At 48.3% G+C, this 20,744-nt stretch overlaps 1 protein-coding gene across 1 annotated transcript; it reads right to left on the minus strand.

Moving 5' to 3' along the window:
• Positions 1-20,037: 20,037 nt before the first annotated feature.
• LOC142578355 (uncharacterized) lies at positions 20,038-20,394 on the minus strand. The gene has a single exon (XM_075687752.1). The coding sequence runs from the start codon at positions 20,392-20,394 to the stop codon at positions 20,038-20,040; it is 357 nt and encodes a 118-aa protein (XP_075543867.1).
• Between the last annotated feature and the right edge of the window lie 350 nt (positions 20,395-20,744).

A 20,744-nucleotide genomic window follows, 5' to 3' on the forward strand; every position in this document is an offset into this window, starting at 1 on the left:
CTTCGCGAGCAAGACCATGGAGGTTCTGGGTCACTTCGTTAGTAAAGAAGGAATCCAGTCGGACCCCGAGAAGATTTTCGCAATTCTCAACTTTCCCCCTCCTCTACATCAACATTTGCGTTGTTTCCTAAGCCTGGCCACATATTTCCGGTGCTTCATAGCGAACCTTGTGGCGCTTGCGTCCCCGCTCCACGAACTTCTCGGAAGTCTGGCATCTCTCATCCTGGTCATAAAACTGCGAAAATGCTTTCCAGGCTTTAACCACATCCTCGCGTCCATCCCAGGTCTCTGCCATTTTGATCCGCCCGCACCTGCCATTCTTTCACGCTGATGTTAGCGGTCATGGTCTCGGTGCCCTCCTCTGGCAATGCGACCATGCTATCCGTGAATGAGTCATTGCCTACGCTATAGTCGTTGCCTAACACCTACAGACAAGAATTACACGATAACTGAGGAGGAGTTCCTTGCTGTTGTTTAGTCTGTATATAAAGGCTACGCCCATTTTCGTTGCTGAAGAACTTATCGGTGTCGCCTTGGTCACCGGGTGCTTCGCCTACGGGAGTACGACTTCAACGTGACCTACATGCGTGGAAACACCTTTCTGCTGCTCAATACGTGCTACATAAATGTGCTTTTCCGAGCGTGAAAGAAGCCCGCGAATTCGCGCAAAATTTCCGCGCGACTGGCCGCTCGAGGCGATTGACGTGCATTTGTGGGCTTCTTCCACGTTGGGAAAAACACTTTTATGTAGCACGTATTGAGCAACAGAAAGCTGTATCGGCAGTTTTTCATGCCGCTCTGTAAGTTTATCGTCGACACTTTTCATCTAATTATAATATATGATAAGTTGGTTAATTAATTCGGACTAATTAGACGGAACGCAAAGCTAATCTGAGTATCTCCAAGCGACGGTAAACAACATTGCCTTGGTTCTATTCAGCTACATGGCATTCGCATATTTTTAAACTCCGGCTAAAGTTAGCTGAGTCACCCTGTACATGTAGTTGGGACACGCGATATATGTATGTACAGGGTGTCCCAAATATCATGCACTAAGACTTAACGTATGCAAATACCACGTAGCTGGACAAGACCAGTTGAGGTAATGTTGTTTACCGTGGCTTAGAGATACCCACGTATATTTTTTTTTGCATTCCGTGTAATTACATAATGAGTCTTAATTAATTAATCAGCTTCTCAAGTATTATAACTAGAGGAAAATCGTCAACGAGAAACTTGTAGAGCTACATGAAAAGCTCCCGATACAGGTTTCTGTTGCTCAATACGTGCCGCATAAAAATGTTTTTCCGAGCGTGAAAGAAGCCCGCGAATACACGCTAAGTGCCTCGATCGGCCAGTCGCACGGCATACTTAAGAAGTTGGTTAATTAATTAAGACTAATTATGTAATTAGGCGGAATGCAATAAGGTAATCTGAGTATCTCCAAGCGACGGCAAACAACATTACCTTTGTTCTGTCCAGCTGCGTGACATTTCCATATGTTTCAATCTTGGTGCATGATAGTTGGGACAACTTTCATACATATATAAGTACATCGTAAGCATTATACGTACTTCTCCTTCATCTTCTTCATCTGTCTATATTCACCGTCCTGGCCAGGGTCATGCGTTCGAGCACGTGACCCTGTTGAATAAAGCGTCGAGGTTAACCAGCTGCCTCGCAAGTGGAGGAGGTACCTCACAATATGTATACACATATGTTGTCACGTTGTAGTGACGGTGAAGAACACAGTACTTAGCAAAAAGTGTGACGGACGAACACCCACACGAAAAACACATGTTTAGTTACGAACGTATCGGCCGTGTCACGGCCATCATCAGAAAAAAAAAAAGTCAGCCTCCATTCTACCCCTTAAAAGCGAATGCGCGCAGCGAAGCTGGTGCAGACGTTAGGCAAGTACCACCCCCGGAACTGACGTTAGACGACGTCACACAAGCACCACCACGACATGCGACGTACGTCCCGCGCGCACGCGCGTGTGCAGAAGTGTAGCATACGTCATCATTCTTTTAGGTCGTCTGCCAAGCGCAAGCGCCTTTATATGAACTAAGTTAACGTTTAAAAGTAAATTGTATCAAAAAATGTGTAAAGTACGACTTACACACAAGCTGAGGACATGATAGCTTCGGTTTTTCATTTCATTTCATTTTATTACTTTAAAGGCCCCAATAAATGGGGTGTTACATAAGGGGTGGCAGGAATAAAAATACAGTCACAATAACAGTAAGTTTTTTTTTTTTACATTTTCGACGAACTTCGATGGGCACATGATGACAGCAACGTCGTTAGGAAGGCCGTTCCAATCTGCAGCTGTGCGAGGAAAAAAAGAATTCGAAAACGTGACAGTGCGTGAGCGCGAACGGGTAACCTGTGGCTGATAGCTGGTGCGGCGACATATGCGTGTAGGGGGAAGGATATAAGGTGCGATGCGCATAGAGCTATGAAAGAATTTGTGAAATAAAGATAGGCTGGCAAGGCGACGACGGAGCGATAAGGGGGATAATGCGGATGCAGTTTTTAAGCGGGAAATGCTGATATCAAAGGAATATGACGAGTGAATTAAACGAGCGGCGCGATTTTGTAGATTCGAGATCGTTAATGAGGTATGCTTGATCAGGATTCCAATGCAAATTGTAATTTTGACCTGACAAATGATTCGTAGGCTAATGATTTTACATGTTGAGGAGCATCGTGTAGATGGCGTTTTAAAAACCCTACCGTCCTGTTCGGAGATAATATTATGTTAATAACATGACAATTCCAAGAAAGATCGCTCGAAAGTGTTGCTCCTAAATGCTTGTACGAGTGAACTAGTTGTACCGGAACTTCAGCGATTACGTAAGGAAATACGAGAGGATTACGGCGACGGTGAATGGACAAATATGTACACTTGCCATTAGCCACTCGTTACACCAGTCCCGGACAGCATTGAGATCAATTTGAAGGAAAGATTGGTCAGCGGTGGAAATAATAGCACGATATATCACACAATCGTCCGCGAACATACGTAGGCTAGATGTTATGTTTAACGGTAAATAATTTATGTATATCAGGAATAGTAGCGGGCCGAGCACGGATCCTTGCGGGATGCCTGACGTTACAGAGAATCAATCAGAATTGCTTTTATTAACGGTGATGAATTGTGAACGATTAGTCAAAAATTCTTCAATCCACTTCAGTATATAGGGTGAAAATTTAAGCGGTAAAGCTTCATCAGCAGACGTTTATGGGGTATTTTATCAAAGACTTTAGCAAAATCTAAAGATATTACGTCAGACTGAAGATTAGAATCAAGGTTAGAGTGCAGATCGTGTAATGCGGCAAGGTGCGTCTCGCAGGAGTAACCGCGGCGACACCCGTGCTGCGCAGGATTGAAACAGTTATTCGAGTCGAGAAATGCCATGCTGTGAGTATAGTGTTACGTTTCGCCTACGACGCGCGGTTTAGCCGGCGCGGCTGCAACAAAGCGGCAGACATTTTGGCCCGTTCGGCGTCGCCGCTACGCCTCCCCGCCAAGCGCGTCCAGGCATGTTCCGATGCCACGTGTCTTCATGTGCGTGTGTGAATGTATGTGCATATTGGTGCCCACGCTTGTCGAAGCGCGGCAGCCGGGGAGAGGAGCTCCCAACAACTGTGAAGCGAGGGGGTCTGACAGGCGGCGACACGACAGCATGAGCCACCTTCTCCTCCCCATTGTGCCCGACCGGCGGCGACACGACAGTGTGAGCCACCTTCTCCTCCCCATTGTGCCCAACCGGCGGCGACACGACAGTGTGAGCCACCTTCTCCTCCCCATTGTGCCCGACCGGCGGCGACACGACAGTATGCGTCACCTTATCCCATTGTGCCCGAGCGGTACAGTCACGTGCTCGTCTATAGAGGGGTTCCTTCTTGCCCTCAACTGCGAGAGTATAAAAGCAGCTGCCCCCGGACGCCAAAGGAGGGCTCCGATTTCTTCTGTTGAGTAAAGTGCACTCCCGTCTCTCTACTTCGGTCAACCTGACCGCCAACTCTTTGCGATGTTAGAATAAACAAGTTGTTTTGTTGTTACCAGTCGACTCATGCTTTGCCGGGACCTTCGGATGCTTCCAGTTGTGCCCCAGGCCGCCAGGCCAACGCTACCCTTGGGGCTTGCGACCCAGGTGCAACAACGGGCGTCAGCGCCGAGTTCCCAACAACTCGTGCCAGCGGTGTGATTACAACAACTGTCTGCCAGCGGTGAGATCGCGACAACGGAGGCCAGCAGCAAAGATATGCAGTTGACTGTATGCTGAGCAGCTCAACGACGATCCGGGAGCAGTGCAACGAGCCCTGTGTGATGACTGGTTGCCTGCAGCGGAACGACTGCGCTGAACTCTTGGCTGCGAGGTTTGGTGAGTGCGGGACTTTCTTCCTCTGAGCTTTGCCAGGCTTTTGTTAGTGTCAGAAACAGAGCTGGTAATTGTGGTTGTCGTTGCTGCCGGGTTAGTTTGCGGCAAGACAATAGTAAGCAGTAGAGAAAGCAGCATTCAGAGCAGCCATGGATTTGAAGTCGTTGCGGAAACCGAAATTGCTGGAGCTTGCAAGAGAGTTGGGTCTGGATGTCTCAGACAAACTCAGAAAACCTGAACTGCTAAAGGCTATTCTTGAGTTAGAAGCTGAGGATGACGAGCTGTCGGAATGCCTTGAGACCATTGAGGAGAGGGAGACTGCAAAAAGACAGGAGCGCGAACTTAAAGAACAGAAAGAAAAAGAAGAGCGTGAACGTAAAGAACAGAAAGAGCGAGAGCAACAAGAGCGCGACCGTCAACACGCTTTGGAAATGAAGCGTCTTGAGGTAGAGATGGAACGCGCTCGTAATGGAAGTCAGGCACACGGTGCAGGAGAACGCGTATTGTTCAAAATGACTGACCTGATGCGGCCGTTTAAGCTTGGAGAGGACATTGGTTTGTTCCTGGTTAACTTTGAGCGAACGTGCGAGAAGCAGGGGTTCTCTCGGGAAACGTAGCCACAGCGCTTGCTCACTTTGTTACCCGGCGAGGCGGCCGACGTAGTCGCTCGCTTGGATAGAGAGGAGGCAGAGGATTTCGACAAAGTGAAATCGAGTCTGCTAAAAAAGTACCGGCTGTCAGCGGAGGCGTTCCGTCGGAAGTTTCGGGAAAATGAGAAAGGCAAAAGTGAGTCATATACAGAGTTTGCGTACAGGCTTATGTCAAACATGCAGGAGTGGCTCAAAGAAGAGAAAGCGTTTGGTGACCACGATAAAGTTCTGCAGTGTTTCGGGCTAGAACAGTTTTATAGTCGGTTACCTGAGAACGTGCGGTACTGGGTCTTGGATAGGCCAGACGTTTGTACGGTGGCTAAAGCCGCTGAGCTAGCCGAGGAGTTTGTGACGCGTCGGGCTCGCGGAGCTAAGGACGGTCAAAAGGGTGAATTTGGCTCGAAGTTTGAGAGGCCGAAGTTCACACCCATGAGAGCAAAGGGGAACACACGTAGTGCGGATGCGAGTGAAAGCAGTGCGACCGAACCTAAGGAGACGGCGGCAGCCGAAGCCGAATGCAGAAAGCGGTTCGAGACGAGGCAAGCGCGCATTTGTTATACGTGCCAGAAGCCGGGTCACTTTTCGGCGCAGTGTCCGGAAACAAAACCAAAAGTTGTGTTTTTGTCAATATGCAGCACTGACGAGAACATGAAGCTTCTCGAGCCTTACATGCGAGACCTCCTCGTGAACGGGAAAGAGTGCCGAGTGCTTCGCGATTCCGCAGCTACGATGGATGTAGTTCACCCCTCTTACGTAGAACCCCATATGTTCACGGGCGAGTGCGCATGGATCAAGCAAGCCGTGGAAGCTCATAGCGTGTGTCTGCCGGTAGCAAAAGTGCTTATTGAAGGACCTTTCGGAGCGCTTGAGACGGAGGCGGCAGTGTCATCTATGCTGCCCCCCCAGTACCCGTACCTATTTTCGAACAGGTCCGATCACCTCCTGCGCGAGAAGGGGCTTTTGTTTGGTGAGGCTAGCGTTCAGGCCTTAACCAGGTCGAAGGTTCGGGAGCTCGCTGCAAAGGCGGTAGTTGCGGGGCCGACGTTATCGAACAATGAGAAAGGGTCAGAGGCGCAGCAAGCTGATATTCAGAGCACGCCCGAACTGAATAAACTTGAGTCTGTAACGTTAAAGGCACCAGATACCGGAGAGGAAAATCCCGATGCGGGAAAGTTAGAAGAGCTATCTGCAGATTTGCTCATCGCGCCTACGTCAGACGGACTTAATAGGTTGCTAAAAGTCAGCCGGTCGGCTTTGATAGCCGAGCAAAAGAAGGATGGCAGCCTAGAAAACGTGCGCTGCAATGTCAAGGAAGGTATCGCCAGGAAAAATGCGCGTTTTGTGGAAAGAGGTGGAGTCCTGTACCGGAAGTATCTAGACCGCAGGGGAGTGGAGTTCGCTCAGCTGATCGTTCCTCAATGCTATCGTCAGGATCTGTTGCGCTTGTCGCATGGGGGTTCGTGGTCCGGACACCTAGGAGTTAAGAAAACTAAGGACCGTCTCTTGCAAGAGTACTATGGGCCAGGGTGTTTTCGGGACGCAGACCATTTCGTGAGGACATGTGACACCTGTCAGCGGGTGGGCAAACCAGGGGACAAATCGAGGGCGCCGTTGAGATTGGTACCTATCATTACGGAGCCTTTTAGACGGCTCGTTATTGATACAGTGTGACCTCTGCCGGTAACAGCCACGGGGTACAGACACATTTTGACTGTGATCTGCCCAGCGACAAAGTTCCCTGAAGCAGTGCCGCTTAAAGAACTCAGCTCAGTTGAGATAGTCAATGCACTACTGTCCATATTTGCGCGAGTTGGTTTCCCTGCGGAAATCCAATCAGATCAGGGCACAGTGTTTACTAGCGCTTTGACGACAACTTTTCTCGAAAGGTGTGGGGTAAAGCTGTTACACAGCTCAGTGTACCACCCACAGTCGAATTCCGTTGAGAAGCTCCACTCCGTCATGAAGCGCGTGTTGAGAGCATTGTGTTTTGAACATCAAACTGACTGGGAGCTGTGTCTGCCTGGGGTGATGTTTGCATTAAGGACCGCGCCGCATGCGGCTACGGGGTTTTCGCCAGCTGAGCTGGTGTACGGTCGCTCGCTTCGGTCTCCGCTTCGCATGCTTCGAGAATCGTGGGAAGGCAGGGGCGACGACCCAGTCGTGGTGGAGTACGTGCTTAAGCTCCTCGAACGCTTAAGAAGGGCACAGGAGTTGTCAGGTGAAGCAATGACAAAGGCCCAGCAGAGGGCCAAGGTTTATTACGATCGGACCGCCAGGGCCCGTCGTTTTGAGGTGGGCGATGAGGTCATGATATTGCGCACATCGCTAAACAACAAACTAGACGTGCAGTGGGAGGGCCCAGCACGAATTGTTCAGAAACTGTCGGACGTTAACTACGTGGTGAGTCTGCCAGGAAAGCGGAAAGCACAGCAAGTTTCCCACTGTAATCTGCTCAAACCCTATAAACAACGGGAAGCAGTGGTGTGCATGATGGTAAACGTTCCTGAAGAGCTTCCGGTCGAGCTTCCGGGACTACGCTCAGTGACGAACAGGGAAAACACCGGTCAAGTCATTAGTGACCTTATCAGTAAAGCACCGCTGTCGCCTGAGCAGAAAACCGAACTACGCCAGCTCTTACAAGAGTTTCAAGGTCTGTTCTCTGAGAGGCCTGGTAGGACTTCTGTACATACTCATGATATAGAACTTACCTCCCCTGAGCCAGTACGATCCAAGGCGTATCGGGTGTCACCCCGCCAGAACGATATTATGGAGGCTGAGGTAAAGAAAATGCTACAGCTCGGTGTTATTGAGGCAGGTGAGAGTGATTATACCTCCCCTTTGATTTTAGTTGAGGTACCGGGCAAGGAACCTCGTCCTTGCGTCGACTACCGCAGGCTTAATTCCATCACTAAGGATCAAATTTATCCGATCCCTAACATCGAGGAGCGCCTTGAGAAAGTTAGTAGCGCTCAGTTTATTTCCAGCCTAGATCTTGTCAGGGGTTATTGGCAGGTTCCACTTACAGAAGAGGCTAGTAGGTATGCGGCGTTCATTTCACCAATGGGAACATTCCGTCCTAAAGTGTTGAGTTTTGGTTTGAAGAACGCGCCATACTGTTTTTCAAGCCTCATGGATAAAGTGTTGCGGGGACAGCAAGAATTCGCTTTACCGTATCTAGACGACGTAGCGATATTCTCCGCATCCTGGTCTGAGCATATGGCACACTTGCGGGCAGTGCTAACCCGCCTGCGCGAAGCGGGCTTGACAGTCAAGGCTCCTAAGTGCCAGTTAGCCCAGGCCGAGGTTGTCTACCTCGGTCACGTGATTGGTCAGGGTCGTCGCCGCCCCTCTGAAATAAAGGTGGCCGCTGTGCGAGACTTCCCGCAACCGCGCACGAAGACCGATATTCGGTCGTTCTTAGGTGTCGCCGGCTACTATCAGAGGTACATCCCCAGGTACTCTGATATCGCGGCTCCCCTGACGGATGCTCTAAGAAAAACAGAGCCTCAAACAGTCGTCTGGGACGAGACAAAGGAAAGAGCTTTTAGCGCCCTAAAGAGTGCCCTAACAAGCCAGCCTGTGCTACGATCGCCAGACTATACAAAAGGGTTCGTTGTTCAGTGCGATGCTAGTGAGCGAGGCATGGGCGTTGTACTGTGCCAACGGGAAAATGGAGAAGTAGAACACCCCGTCCTGTATGCTAGTCGTAAGCTGACCAGTCGTGAGCAGGCGTATAGCGCCACCGAGAAAGAGTGTGCGTGTCTCGTGTGGGCCGTTCAGAAATTGTCATGCTATCTAGCCGGCTCGAGGTTTATCATTGAGACGGATCACTGCCCTCTCCAATGGCTGCAGACCATCTCTCCCAAAAATGGCCGCCTCCTGCGCTGGAGCCTCGCTTTGCAACAATATTCCTTTGAGGTGCGTTACAAAAAGGGGAGTCTCAACGGTGTTTTGGATCGCACCGCTGGTACGATCTGTTGGGAACTCGGCGCTGACGCCCGTGGTTGTACCTGGGTCGCAAGCCCCAAGGGTAGCGTTGGCCTGGCGGCCTGGGGTACAACTGGAAGCATCCGAAGGTCCCGGCAAAGCATGAGTCGACTGGTAACAACAAAACAACTTGTTTATTTTAACATCGCAAAGAGTTGGCGGTCAGGTTGACCGAAGTAGAGAGACGGGAGAGCACTTTACTCAACAGAAGAAATCGGAGCCCTCCTTTTGGGCGTCCGGGGGCAGCTGTCTTTATACTCTCGCAGTTGAGGGCAAGAAGGAACCCCTCAAAAGATGAGCACGTGAACGTACAATGTCGTAGCGCTGTCGTAGCACAATGTCGTAGCACAATGTCGTAGCACAATGTCGTAGCACACTGTCGTAGCACACTGTCGTAGCGCTGCCGGTCGGGCACAATGACTGTAATGAGAGGGTGATCCCTGCTTTCGCATCGCCTGGTTCGGGCACAATGACTGGAAGGAGAGGGTGATCCTTTGCGGTCGCATCGCCGCAGTCGCGCCTGGAAACACCTGGCGGGGAGCGTTGCGGCGACGACGATCGGGCCAAAATGTCTGCCGCCCCGCCGCAGTCGCGCCGGCAAAACCACGTGTCGCAGGCGAAACGCAACAACGGTAACGCCGATGGCTTAAGTCGAAGCCCCTAACGTAGGAATCAGCCTCAAAATTGTTTGTTACTGATGTTTTTCTTCCTGAGGCAGGATTTTTAACATATTGCTTTTGTTTAGTGTTTCAAAGTGATGACATGCTTTCTAGTGCAATTTTCCAATTTGTGGACGCGTTCTAAGTGCTGCTAGACTACTGTAAGGAACTAGGCAGTGGTATAGAAGGGGAAAGAGCCTGGCAGGGCTTAGTGAGGGTTGTGCCATGCTTGCTGACTGAGCGGTTGAGTTTCAGCGTAGTTCTAACGCTTGCCGGGAACGAGAACAAAAATGTGAACTCTCCCGAAGTCACTTTGCAGTGTCCTGTGCGAACCTGAACGAGAGAACGAGGCCTTCTCTGTGCGCTGCGCTCAAGAAACGTCGAGGGACGCCCGACTTCGGTTATGAGCATCATCGAGCGACATCCCTCCGGACAGCGGATGCAGTCCCCTGTCCATCGGGATCTCCTTCCCCCGGCGGGGCGGTCTGTTACGTTTCGCCTACGACGCGCGGTTTAGCCGGCGCGGCTGCAACAAAGCGGCAGACATTTTGGCCCGTTCGGCGTCGCCGCTACGCCTCCCCGCCAAGCGCGTCCAGGCATGTTCCGATGCCACGTGTCTTCATGTGCGTGTGTGTGTATGTGCATATTGGTGCCCACGCTTGTCGAAGCGCGGCAGCCGGGGAGAGGAGCTCCCAACAACTGTGAAGCGAGGGGGTCTGACAGGCGGCGACACGACAGCATGAGCCACCTTCTCCTCCCCATTGTGCCCGACCGGCGGCGACACGACAGTGTGAGCCACCTTCTCCTCCCCATTGTGCCCGACCGGCGGCGACACGACAGTGTGAGCCACCTTATCCCATTGTGCCCGAGCGGTACAGTCACGTGCTCGTCTATAGAGGGGTTCCTTCTTGCCCTCAACTGCGAGAGTATAAAAGCAGCTGCCCCCGGACGCCAAAGGAGGGCTCCGATTTCTTCTGTTGAGTAAAGTGCACTCCCGTCTCTCTACTTCGGTCAACCTGACCGCCAACTCTTTGCGATGTTAGAATAAACAAGTTGTTTTGTTGTTACCAGTCGACTCATGCTTTGCCGGGACCTTCGGATGCTTCCAGTTGTACCCCAGGCCGCCAGGCCAACGCTACCCTTGGGGCTTGCGACCCAGGTGCAACAACGGGCGTCAGCGCCGAGTTCCCAACAACTCGCGCCAGCGGTGCGAGTACAACAATAGATGACGTGTTCCGTGATTTTGCAGGGAATACTAGATGGAGAAATGGGGCGGTAATTTAGAGGTGAGTTCTTGTTACCTGATTTGTATACTGGAACGACTTTCTCTTGTTTCCAATCTCTGGGCAGTTGGCCTGTGAGCAGTGACTCAGTGAATAACAAGCACAACAGAGATGAACACGTATGTTTGGTGTTCTTCAGTATCTTAGCGTTGATGTTGTCAATTCCAGCAGAGGATGAAAGCTTTAAGTTCTCTATTAGTGACAAAATCCCCTATGAAGAAAATACAAATGCAGGCAGTGTCTCCTGAATAATTGCGGGGTTCGGAGAAACAGCTGCATCGGTTTCATTCGTAAACGCGGATGAAACAGCTCCGTTAGAAATGTTGGCGCGTTCGGATTCACAGATAGTTTAACTGATGCATCGGTGAGGGAAATTGTGCATGTATTCTGGAGATTAATGACTTGCCAGAACCTACGGGGGTTAGTATAGACAACATCTTAGGCAGATCAGAATGAAAGAAATAGTGTTTGGCTTCACGCACATTTTGTAGGTACGTTTTTTCAGCTGCATAATACTTGTCCCAAGCGTTCTGACCGCAGCTTGGCTGAAAGGAAAGGACGCTTCCTTTTGTTTTCAATATGTTTGAGCGTATTTGTGAACTAAGGGTTTTGGGGGTTAGTTCTTATATTTATGCTTGGAATAAACTTTCAACCAAACCTTCAATTTTTGTGTTAAACAAGTTCCACTTATCGTGGATGCATCTTTGATTAAAGTCAGACTGAAATCGGGGTAATAATGTGCGAAGTTCATTATTTATGACAGTATAGTTTCATTTATCATTAAGTCGGATGGTACGTTTGCTTGTTGTCCGTGAAAACGGTTTAATCATGAAGCCGACTTGTGTGACTTGGTGATCGCTGACACCTGGTAGACGCGGGATGGAACGAACGTATTCCGGATTATCCGTTAATATTAGGTCGAGAACGTTAGCGCAGTCCTCAGTTACACGGTAATTGGCTCCTATATAATTTGAACAAGATTAAAATGAAGGCAAACGTCAAGAAATTCGTTAGCATCCCTATTACCTATGATAGTTAGATCATGCCAATCAATATTCGGGAAATTGAAGTCTCGAAATAAGAGAGTACAGGTGTTAGGGTGCTTCGTTTTAATTTCATTTATTGCATTATTCAGTTTTGTAGAAAAATTCGGACTGTTAGGAGGCCTGTAGCAAATGCCAGTCAAAACTGACTGAGGAGGAGCATGACATGACCCATAACATTTCTATGTTTGATGAAACATTAATGGTTGCACATGAAAGTTCATGTCTGGTTGCAATCAGTACCCCCCTCCCCTCCTATCTAGGCGGTCCTTGCGGAAGACACGGAAATTAGGCAAATCGGAAAGGACTTCACTATCGCAGATGTCGCTGTTCAGACATGTTTCCGTCAAGATTAGTAGGTTGCTGGCGGAAAATAAGACGATATTTGAAATGACGTCATGCTTTGAAATGAAACTCCGCACGTTAGACAAAATTGCTGACAATGAAAGTGCTTGTTGTTGAACATGCTTAGAACGGCCTGTTGATTCATGGTGAGATGACTGCTATTTCACTTCTCTTACTGTTTGCGAAGCTTCATCGAATATGTAGCGTTTCAGACCAATGTGTAAAGTTTTGAGGGAGCACTTATCGGATACTGCTCTGGCATAGGCTACGAGACATTTGCGAGCGTTGCGGACGGGAGCGGAAAGTCTTCGCCAATGCTGTACTTTGTGCTTTAAGTTTATAACCACATGACAGAATGCGTTCTTTAGTTTTGAACGAGGTGAATTTTACGATGATAGGCCAGGTACGATTAGGTGAGTGATGCCCGAGACGGTGAGCACGCTCTATTACGTTAGGGTCGATGTCAAGGCCTAGTTGTTGAGAGCAATGGCGAATGGCAGTTTCTTCTGAGTCTGCATAAGTTTCATAGGGATTAGTGTCCGGAACATTGTAACAAATGAGATTGTTACGACGGGAGCGATTTTCTGTGTCGTCCACTCGTGCTTCCAGTTTGCCGACCTTGCAGGTAAGTTCGGTTGTTAAAGTTTTCATGGTGTCTCTTTCAGAGTGGAGAGCAGAAAGGGTAGCGTAGTGGGATTCCAGAGCGTTCATGCGTCTGTTTAGGTCGACCAATGTGGTGTCAGTAGTTTTCAACTGTTGTTTAATGTCATGTAAATCATACAATAACGTGGTTTGCGCGGTGGTTAGTTTCTGGAGCTCGGCAAGCACAGTGTTATACAAATATACGAAAACATAATTCTGTCAGGCGGAAACTGAAAGACAAAGCCCCTTTCCAGCTGCCCTTTGGTGCTTATCCTCATTCATCTTTTTTTGTAGGCCCTCCACCTAGTGCAAGTGCGTTATTTAACTAACTGAATTTCTCAAAGTGAAATATGTGTAAGAAAATTCGTAAAGTATGACTTATGCACAACCCACAGGCATGATAGCACCGGATTGCGATTCGGATATACGAGAAAACATAATTATGTTACAGGGAAACCCAAACACAAACCCCTTTTCGAGCTGCCAGTTTTAGGGTGAGCACGCCACGAAAATTCCCGACCAACTAGAGGCTAGCAGCTTCGCTGTAAAAAACAGATATAAAAATTTAGATATGAAAGAATAAACAGCTTGCTGTGGGCAATGTATTAACGTGGAAGGTTTTGACGCTTTTAGGCGTCTTGCGTTGAGCTATACTGATCCTGGCCTTCCAAACAGTTACGCGTGCGTTTTATAACGTGGGTAAACATTTCTCCGCTGTTCTGGGACCCCTTAAGCTCGCACCCAGTATATATTTGCTGGAAACATGGATCACGTTATGGCTAATTAGTGCGCAATATTTAAATTTTGTAAGTTAATTGCGGCTTTGAAAGATAGTGCATCGCTCTAAAGTTTTTAGAAGCATTATGCGAACGTTTTATACAGGTGTCCCAAGAGAAGGACATGTGACACCGAGTTTAAAATTGCAAGAAATTAAGGCTAAGTTATGATTGCAATGTTTGATGACAGCAGTGCTTAAGGTATCTGTTTTAATTTGTGCGTAAACATTATGAATACATGCGCTCAGAAGAAACAGCTACCTTGATATTCGATTGTAACTCGAACAGATTGCACAGACATGCAGCATGGCGCTATCGTGCTCTTTTCCTGTTTGGACAGAAGAAAGGCTCAAGCAGGTAAACAGGGACCGTTTGGGTATGGTAAAGGTCTCAATTTTACAGGAAAGGCTTTTGGCTGACCTCTGAGCAGGTCCGATTCTTACACTTATGAGCCACAGACCTCGCCCTGACAACACCTCAACAGAAAAGCTTTGTGAGTGCGCATGGGAAGATGTCGAGGTTGGCCTGAAGGACGCCTGCAAACAAACTTACGAAGTACAGACGCATCAACTTTATGTTGATCGCAGCTTTATCAGACACGTTGTTGGCTCATACTCCTCTCGACATTTACTAAAAAACCAACATGTGTTATGTGAATGGAAAACGGAAACCGGAAGAGTACAGCGAATCTTTTCCTGGAAGAGAAAGTGAAACTCAATCCGCAGCAAAGGCAATGTTCTGGCGAAATATCAAGGAACTAAATATTGCGCCACCTATTAAAGAAACATCTACCGTGTCCAAGCAATTTTAGCTCGTGCCGCACTGACAAGTGGTGGACCTGGTTAAAGTACGCGGCCACCGCGTACCGGTGGCCGTGTACTTTAGTGTTATCAGATTTACTGAGATTTGCCAAGGAAAGGAGAAACAACCATGTGTTTGTAGGCGGATATGGTACGGGTTTTTCTGCACGCCAAGACATATGATTGTGTAACAGAAAAGATAAGTTTCTACACGCAGTGTGTATCAACGGACTGATGTGAAGTTTTCTAATGTCTTTAGACAGTTTTTGTCTAGAAAATCGTAGATTCATTTTGGTTACTTACACATTTCTGCTCTTACGCGCTACAGGAACAAAATTTTAAGTCCGGATGGTTGCATTGCTGCTGCTTTTCTTACATTCTGTAGCGTAAATAGAAAGCGTTTTTTTTTTCCCAGAAAATTCTGGTTTTGAGTTTTCTAACCTCATAAGCTGCAACACGAGCCCGTTCAATCAAAATTCCAGCTGAGCATTGCAATGGAAGCGATCTTCATCGGCCTATTTTGATATCCACTGCTGAACTAAGCTTCAGCAAGGCACTGTCTCACCAGAACAAGAATTGGCCTCCATGGTGCAGTATTCGGCGAGTACCTCCTTCATCACTCTTGCGCTGACACGACTTTTCATAATTTAATATTGACAAGCCATCGTTCGCACATGTCAGAGCGTAAAAAAGAAAAGAGGCGGCAATGAGCGGCGCCTACTCGTTCGACTGGGTTCCCAAATGACAGTTGAAATTTTGGAGTCGTTGGCACCTACAGCAAGGCGTGAGTTTCAATCAGTCAGTCAGTCAGTCAGTCAGTCAGTCAATCAATCAATCAATCAATCAATCAATCAATCAATCAATCAATCAATCAATCAATCAATCAATCAATCAATCAATCAATCAATCAATCAATCAAAGATGACGCGCGGTATTTTTTTATTTCACGGGCTTTCTTTTGTCGCATGAAAGGAGGACTCCACAAGAGCTAGGTTGCTTTGAACGCTTTTATCTGTCATTTCTCGACATTCTCGACAACTTTTTCATTAACGCGGTATTTATTAGGTAAGTTAATGAAAAGGTAGCTAATTAAATTAAATAAATGTTATTTCTGCAAATGCAAAAAAGCTATTTATGACAAGCAGGAACAGTGCCGATCAAAATACAGTGACCGCCATTCGCGTAAATTTCTTCGTTATTTTTTTTAATTCTTGAAAACATTTAGCTGGTGCGGCCGGTGCATATAGAGTAGAAACTTTTCACTTTCTTTGTAGCCTCTGGCTTGGTAAAGGTCTTCGTGATGTTTATGTTACAGTGTGCTATAGACGGGGGTGACATATTGAAATGAGGAGTTCTATAGATGGTTCTATACATTTGAGTGACGTGTGAACATTCAACAATCAGGCGAAAACGCTCATGATGTGTCAAGGCTTTGGTTCTCTCTTTCCTGCAAGTTCACGCATCGAACACTTCGTGGCTGTCTAAATGTATCGGGCAAGTGTTTTTGACGGGCGTTTCCTCGTCATCCATGCCAGCGTAAAAATAGAACTAAATCTGTCCGTAGAAAGGTTCTTTCGACAGCAACCTTTCATGCTAGAAATCGCCAAAAAAAACAAGCCCATTCTATGCGTGACGTTTCTCCACGAGCGTCAGCATGTGTAACCTGACAAACAATACCTGCGGATGTAAATAAATACGAAAGAGTCGTGATTTTCTTATACAGTACGATACAGTAAGCCACGGCTTTGTCGAGAATCGCAATACAGGTACAACAGCTGCCGCACTCAGGCAAAGAATGCAGCGTTGTATGCGATGGTTTATCCAAGTTTTTGTCTTGTATGGCCCTATAGGTATGTTGTCTTTGTCATTCTGGTATACTAGATGAATCTCTCTCAAGTAATAAATTTTCGTTTTGGTTATCATCAGCTGGAAAGTTTCTACGCAGAGATGCGAAACTAAACGGCATCAATTTATTGTCGCTTGCTTATTCGTTATGTTATATCGATGACGCACTACGGGGCATTGCCCATGAAGACGGTGGATGGGTAAGCATAGGAAGATATATAACACTTAAAAAAGAAATTCTAGGTTATTCTAGGTATTCTGGTTGCTGGCGATGTTGATCGGTACATCAGTAAGCGAAAGTGTTATGCGCTTCGAAAGAGCATGAAAAATTTTACTTCGCGAAGTAGTCGTGTTTTCCATAATGTCTTTAAAAAATGAACGTATGAATTTGGGTAATCCAGTCAAGTCTGCTTGCTGTGTCACTACTCGTTGTGCCCGCATCCTAGGAAGAGTATGTCTGTAATCACACAATAAAAAAGTGATGTCATCCAACTTGTGTAACCACTCAGTCAGGCATACAGACACTCCGCGAAAAAAAATTATATATCCGGGCCTAAATCACAGGGAGACTCCATCAACCCCTTACCACGGAATCTTATAATGGCACGCCAGCCGTAGCAAACTATAATGCGATGTCTTTGTAGATATTTAGCACACAGGTTCTTGCACGATATCTCTGCGGCAATATGGCTTGGCTTCTGCGCTAAACCTGTGCGCAAATCTTTGTGGAAGCTCTTATAATGCATCACGCTGCACGGCCCAACCTTAGTCAACAGACCGATCCGGGCACCAGTCAACGTCCACTGGACTCGTCTACAATACACACTTCATATCTATTGTCTCATGTCCAAGACACGCCTTGGACAATAAACTGTCGTCCTTGCAATCGGGTCTGCGTGAAAGGCCGACTTCATATGGACTCGGATGATTTGCGCGCGCAGCTGCGAATGTTACAAGAATGTCAGAATGGCTGCGTAAATATTGTGCGTTTAATCCCTATGGCTGCTTTGTAATCTGAACGAAGCGTTCCAGTAATATCTGCTACCAAATGATGTAACAGCTTTTAGAACAGCGAGAACGGAAAACGTGTCTCGCATAAATTACGGGCGTATTATAAGCCACGCTCATGGAGTAAGATAAAGATTATGCAGATCCCACGCCCTGTGAGAATCGGTGTGAGCGATGCTTTCTGTAGCGTTTGCGTAAAATAACGTTAATTGGCTGGGATGCTGATGGCGAATGTTTAAGTTATTGGGCGCTTGGTGCAATGCGAGCGTGGGAAGGTGATGTTCCTCTGTGCACATCCCTTGTGTTTGTCCAGGTAGTATGAAAAATGCCCAACTAGACGTGTTTGCTTGAGGCGTTGTTGAGGGCCATTGTTCATCATTGCCTCACACGGCGCATCTCAACGTGGGAGAAGTGTTATACTTTAAATAAAGGATGGTGCTTCACAGGCCGAAACCACAATCTGATTATCAGGCACGCCGTACTGGGGGACTGCGGATTAATTTTGATCCCGTGGGGTTCTGTAACACGCGCCTTAATTCTAAGTACACGATGGATCTAGAGCGCAGCTCTTAGGCGCCCGTTCCTGCGTTTCGCGTCGTAGTCGTCCCTCGGCGTAACAGAGGGAACGAGCACAGCCAAGGATGAAAGAGCGAATGCGGAGCGCAGCGGCGGATGGATGGATGGGTGATGGATGGATGGAAAAAACTTAATTTCATCAAAAAGCATGTGCGGACTATTCCGTGTTAGATGGCCATCAACCCATGGTTGACGGCGACTTGGGTGGCCCACTCCACGACGCTGGTCTGTACGACCGGGTCTGAGCTGGCCAGCACGACCTCCCACTGCTCGAGAGAAGTACCATGCATAATATCCGTTGGTGGCGACACTATGCTACATTCCCATATTATGTGGTCATAGGTTGCCAGTTCCTAGCACCATCTGCATTCCGGCTTAATCTCCTCTGGGTATATTTTGCTCAACACGTATGGATTCGTAAAAGATCTAGTCTGCAACCTTCTCCATATGCATTTCTGCGCCTTAATCAACTTCTTGTCTGCGGGCGGGTAAATCCTCCACTCCCGTTTATAATGGCTTGTAATCTCGTGAAAGGGCGCCAGCCCATCTCTCGTGGACCTCCCTGGAACGACCGGCTCACCTGCTCGGTTGAGGAAACCTCGAGCATTCATGTGAGCCGCCTTGTTCCCAGAATTCCCAGAGTGTGCTGGTACCTAGACAATTTTCACCTCCCTAGTCTTTCGCCTCGTAGGCCGATTCAGCAATCGTGCCGCCGTGACAGACATTGTGCCCGTCGCCAAATTTCGGATGGCTGTTTTTGAATCGCTGAGAATCATGTCAGATTCAGTATTAGTTATAGCTATCGCTATCGCCGCTTCCTCTGCAGTTTCTGAGGAGCGGGTTTTGACCGATCCAGAGGCGACCGAGCGTCCCCGCCCATCTACCATCGCAATCGCAAATGCGTCCTTGTCCTTAGAATCCGCGTCGTCTACATAGGCTGCCCCGTTGTACTTCCCGTACTTAGCATGTAAAGCTCTAGCTCTTGCCTTCGTGCATTCCTGATGATGTATCGGGTGCATATTGTTCGGCAAAGACTTTATGTATAAGGTCTTGTGGAGTTCCCGCCGCACCTGAGTTTTCATGTCCCCGGCAGGAGCCTCAACCCCAATGGCGATCCTCTCCACTATGTCCCTACCCGATTCCGTTTTCAAAAGCCTAGCGAGCTGCATCACCAAGTGTGCCTCCCGTAGTTCTTCCAGGGTGTTGTGCACCCCTAATCTCAGCAGCCTTACGATATAAGCATTGTTAGGCCGCCCAAGGGCCGCCTTATACGCCTGCCTAATCATAGCATCCACCTTGCCTTCTTCCTTCGCGTCCAACTTCATATAAAGCGTCGCATAAAATATCCTACTGAGCACAAACGCATCTACTAGTTTACACAATTTCTTTTCTTTCACCCCTCTTTTACGATTGGTGATTCTCCTGATTAGTCTCAAGGTAGCGTTGACCATGTTCCTAAGCCTTTCCAAGGCCTCCCTATTCTTCCTGTTAGTCTGCAGATACAGACCTAGGATCCCAATCGTTTGGGCCTCAGCTACCGGCATACCCCTCACCTTCACCTCTAGCGGGGGTGGCGAAACATAGTGCCGCGCATGTAGTCCTCTTGGTTTGCCCTAACCACAAAAAGCTCGGACCGACTTCGCCTGAGAGCACGAGACTCCCGCCTCCTCGGCTAGCCCTTCCACAATATCCGCTGCCCGTTGCACCGTATCATCCAGTTGCAGCGTATCCCCCAGCCATTACCCCTGGTAACCCATAGAGTAATATCGTCCCCATAGAATGTGTGTTTCAGTCCCGATATCTCTTCCATCCTCGGCTGTATCTTAATTAAGGCGACGTTAAACAGGAACGGCGAAAGAACCGACCCCTGCGGTGTCCCTCTAGTCCTCAACGGGAACGAATCCGATTTCACTTCTCCGACCACAATCTCCGCAGTCCTGCCCTCCTAGAATGATCTGATGTAGCGGAAGTTTCCACCCCCCGGTCCTATGTCAAATAGGTTCATCAACTTTGCCTCATGGGATCAAAAGCTTTATTTGACAGCCCTTTCGTCGAGCCCCAAGACAGCCTTGGTGCCCGTGCCGTCCACGCCCTTGTTCAGCTGTATCATGACGTCCTGCGTTGACAAATTGGCCCTGAAGCCAATCATCGTTGCAGGCAGGAACTCCTTGTCCTCCGCATACCCCTGAAGCCTGTTGAGTGCCATGTGCTCAATCAATTTGCCCACGCATGACGTGGGCAGGATGGGGCGCAGTTTCTCAATACAGAGATTCTTCTCTGGCTTAGAAATAGATGTAATCCTAGCATGCTTCCACTGTGCCGGGATCTCCCCGGCCGCCCAATACTTGTTCATCAAGTCCGTCAGCGTCCCCACCGACTTGAAATCCATGTTTCTCAGCATTTTATTAGTAACGCCGTCCGGATCCGCGGCCGACGTAGTACGGAGCTGCCCCATGACAAACTACTACTCCGCTACCGTAAAGTCTTCATGTAGTTCTGCATTTTCCTCCCCCGAGTACTGCGGCAAGAAACCGCCTGTCCCGCCGTTTACGTAACGATCCCGGACTTCCTGCATAAACTCTGCAATCGTACCTTAATATTGATGCACGAATCTAGCCATCTTTTCCCTTTGCGCCGACTTAGTTGCTGCCTGATCCAAAAGGTGCCTCAACAACTGCCATGTCCTTTTGCTCCCAAATCGTAGCCTGATCAGCCGCACATGCGTCTTTTAGAAGGACC

Source organism: Dermacentor variabilis, chromosome 4 (genome assembly GCF_050947875.1).
Source record: "Dermacentor variabilis isolate Ectoservices chromosome 4, ASM5094787v1, whole genome shotgun sequence".
In the NCBI taxonomy this organism is placed as follows: domain Eukaryota; kingdom Metazoa; phylum Arthropoda; class Arachnida; order Ixodida; family Ixodidae; genus Dermacentor; species Dermacentor variabilis.

Bases quoted from the DNA above. Each gene is read 5' to 3' on its own strand.
- LOC142578355 (XM_075687752.1), bottom strand. From the start codon at position 20,394: ATGGATTTCAAGTCGGTGGGGACGCTGACGGACTTGATGAACAAGTAT.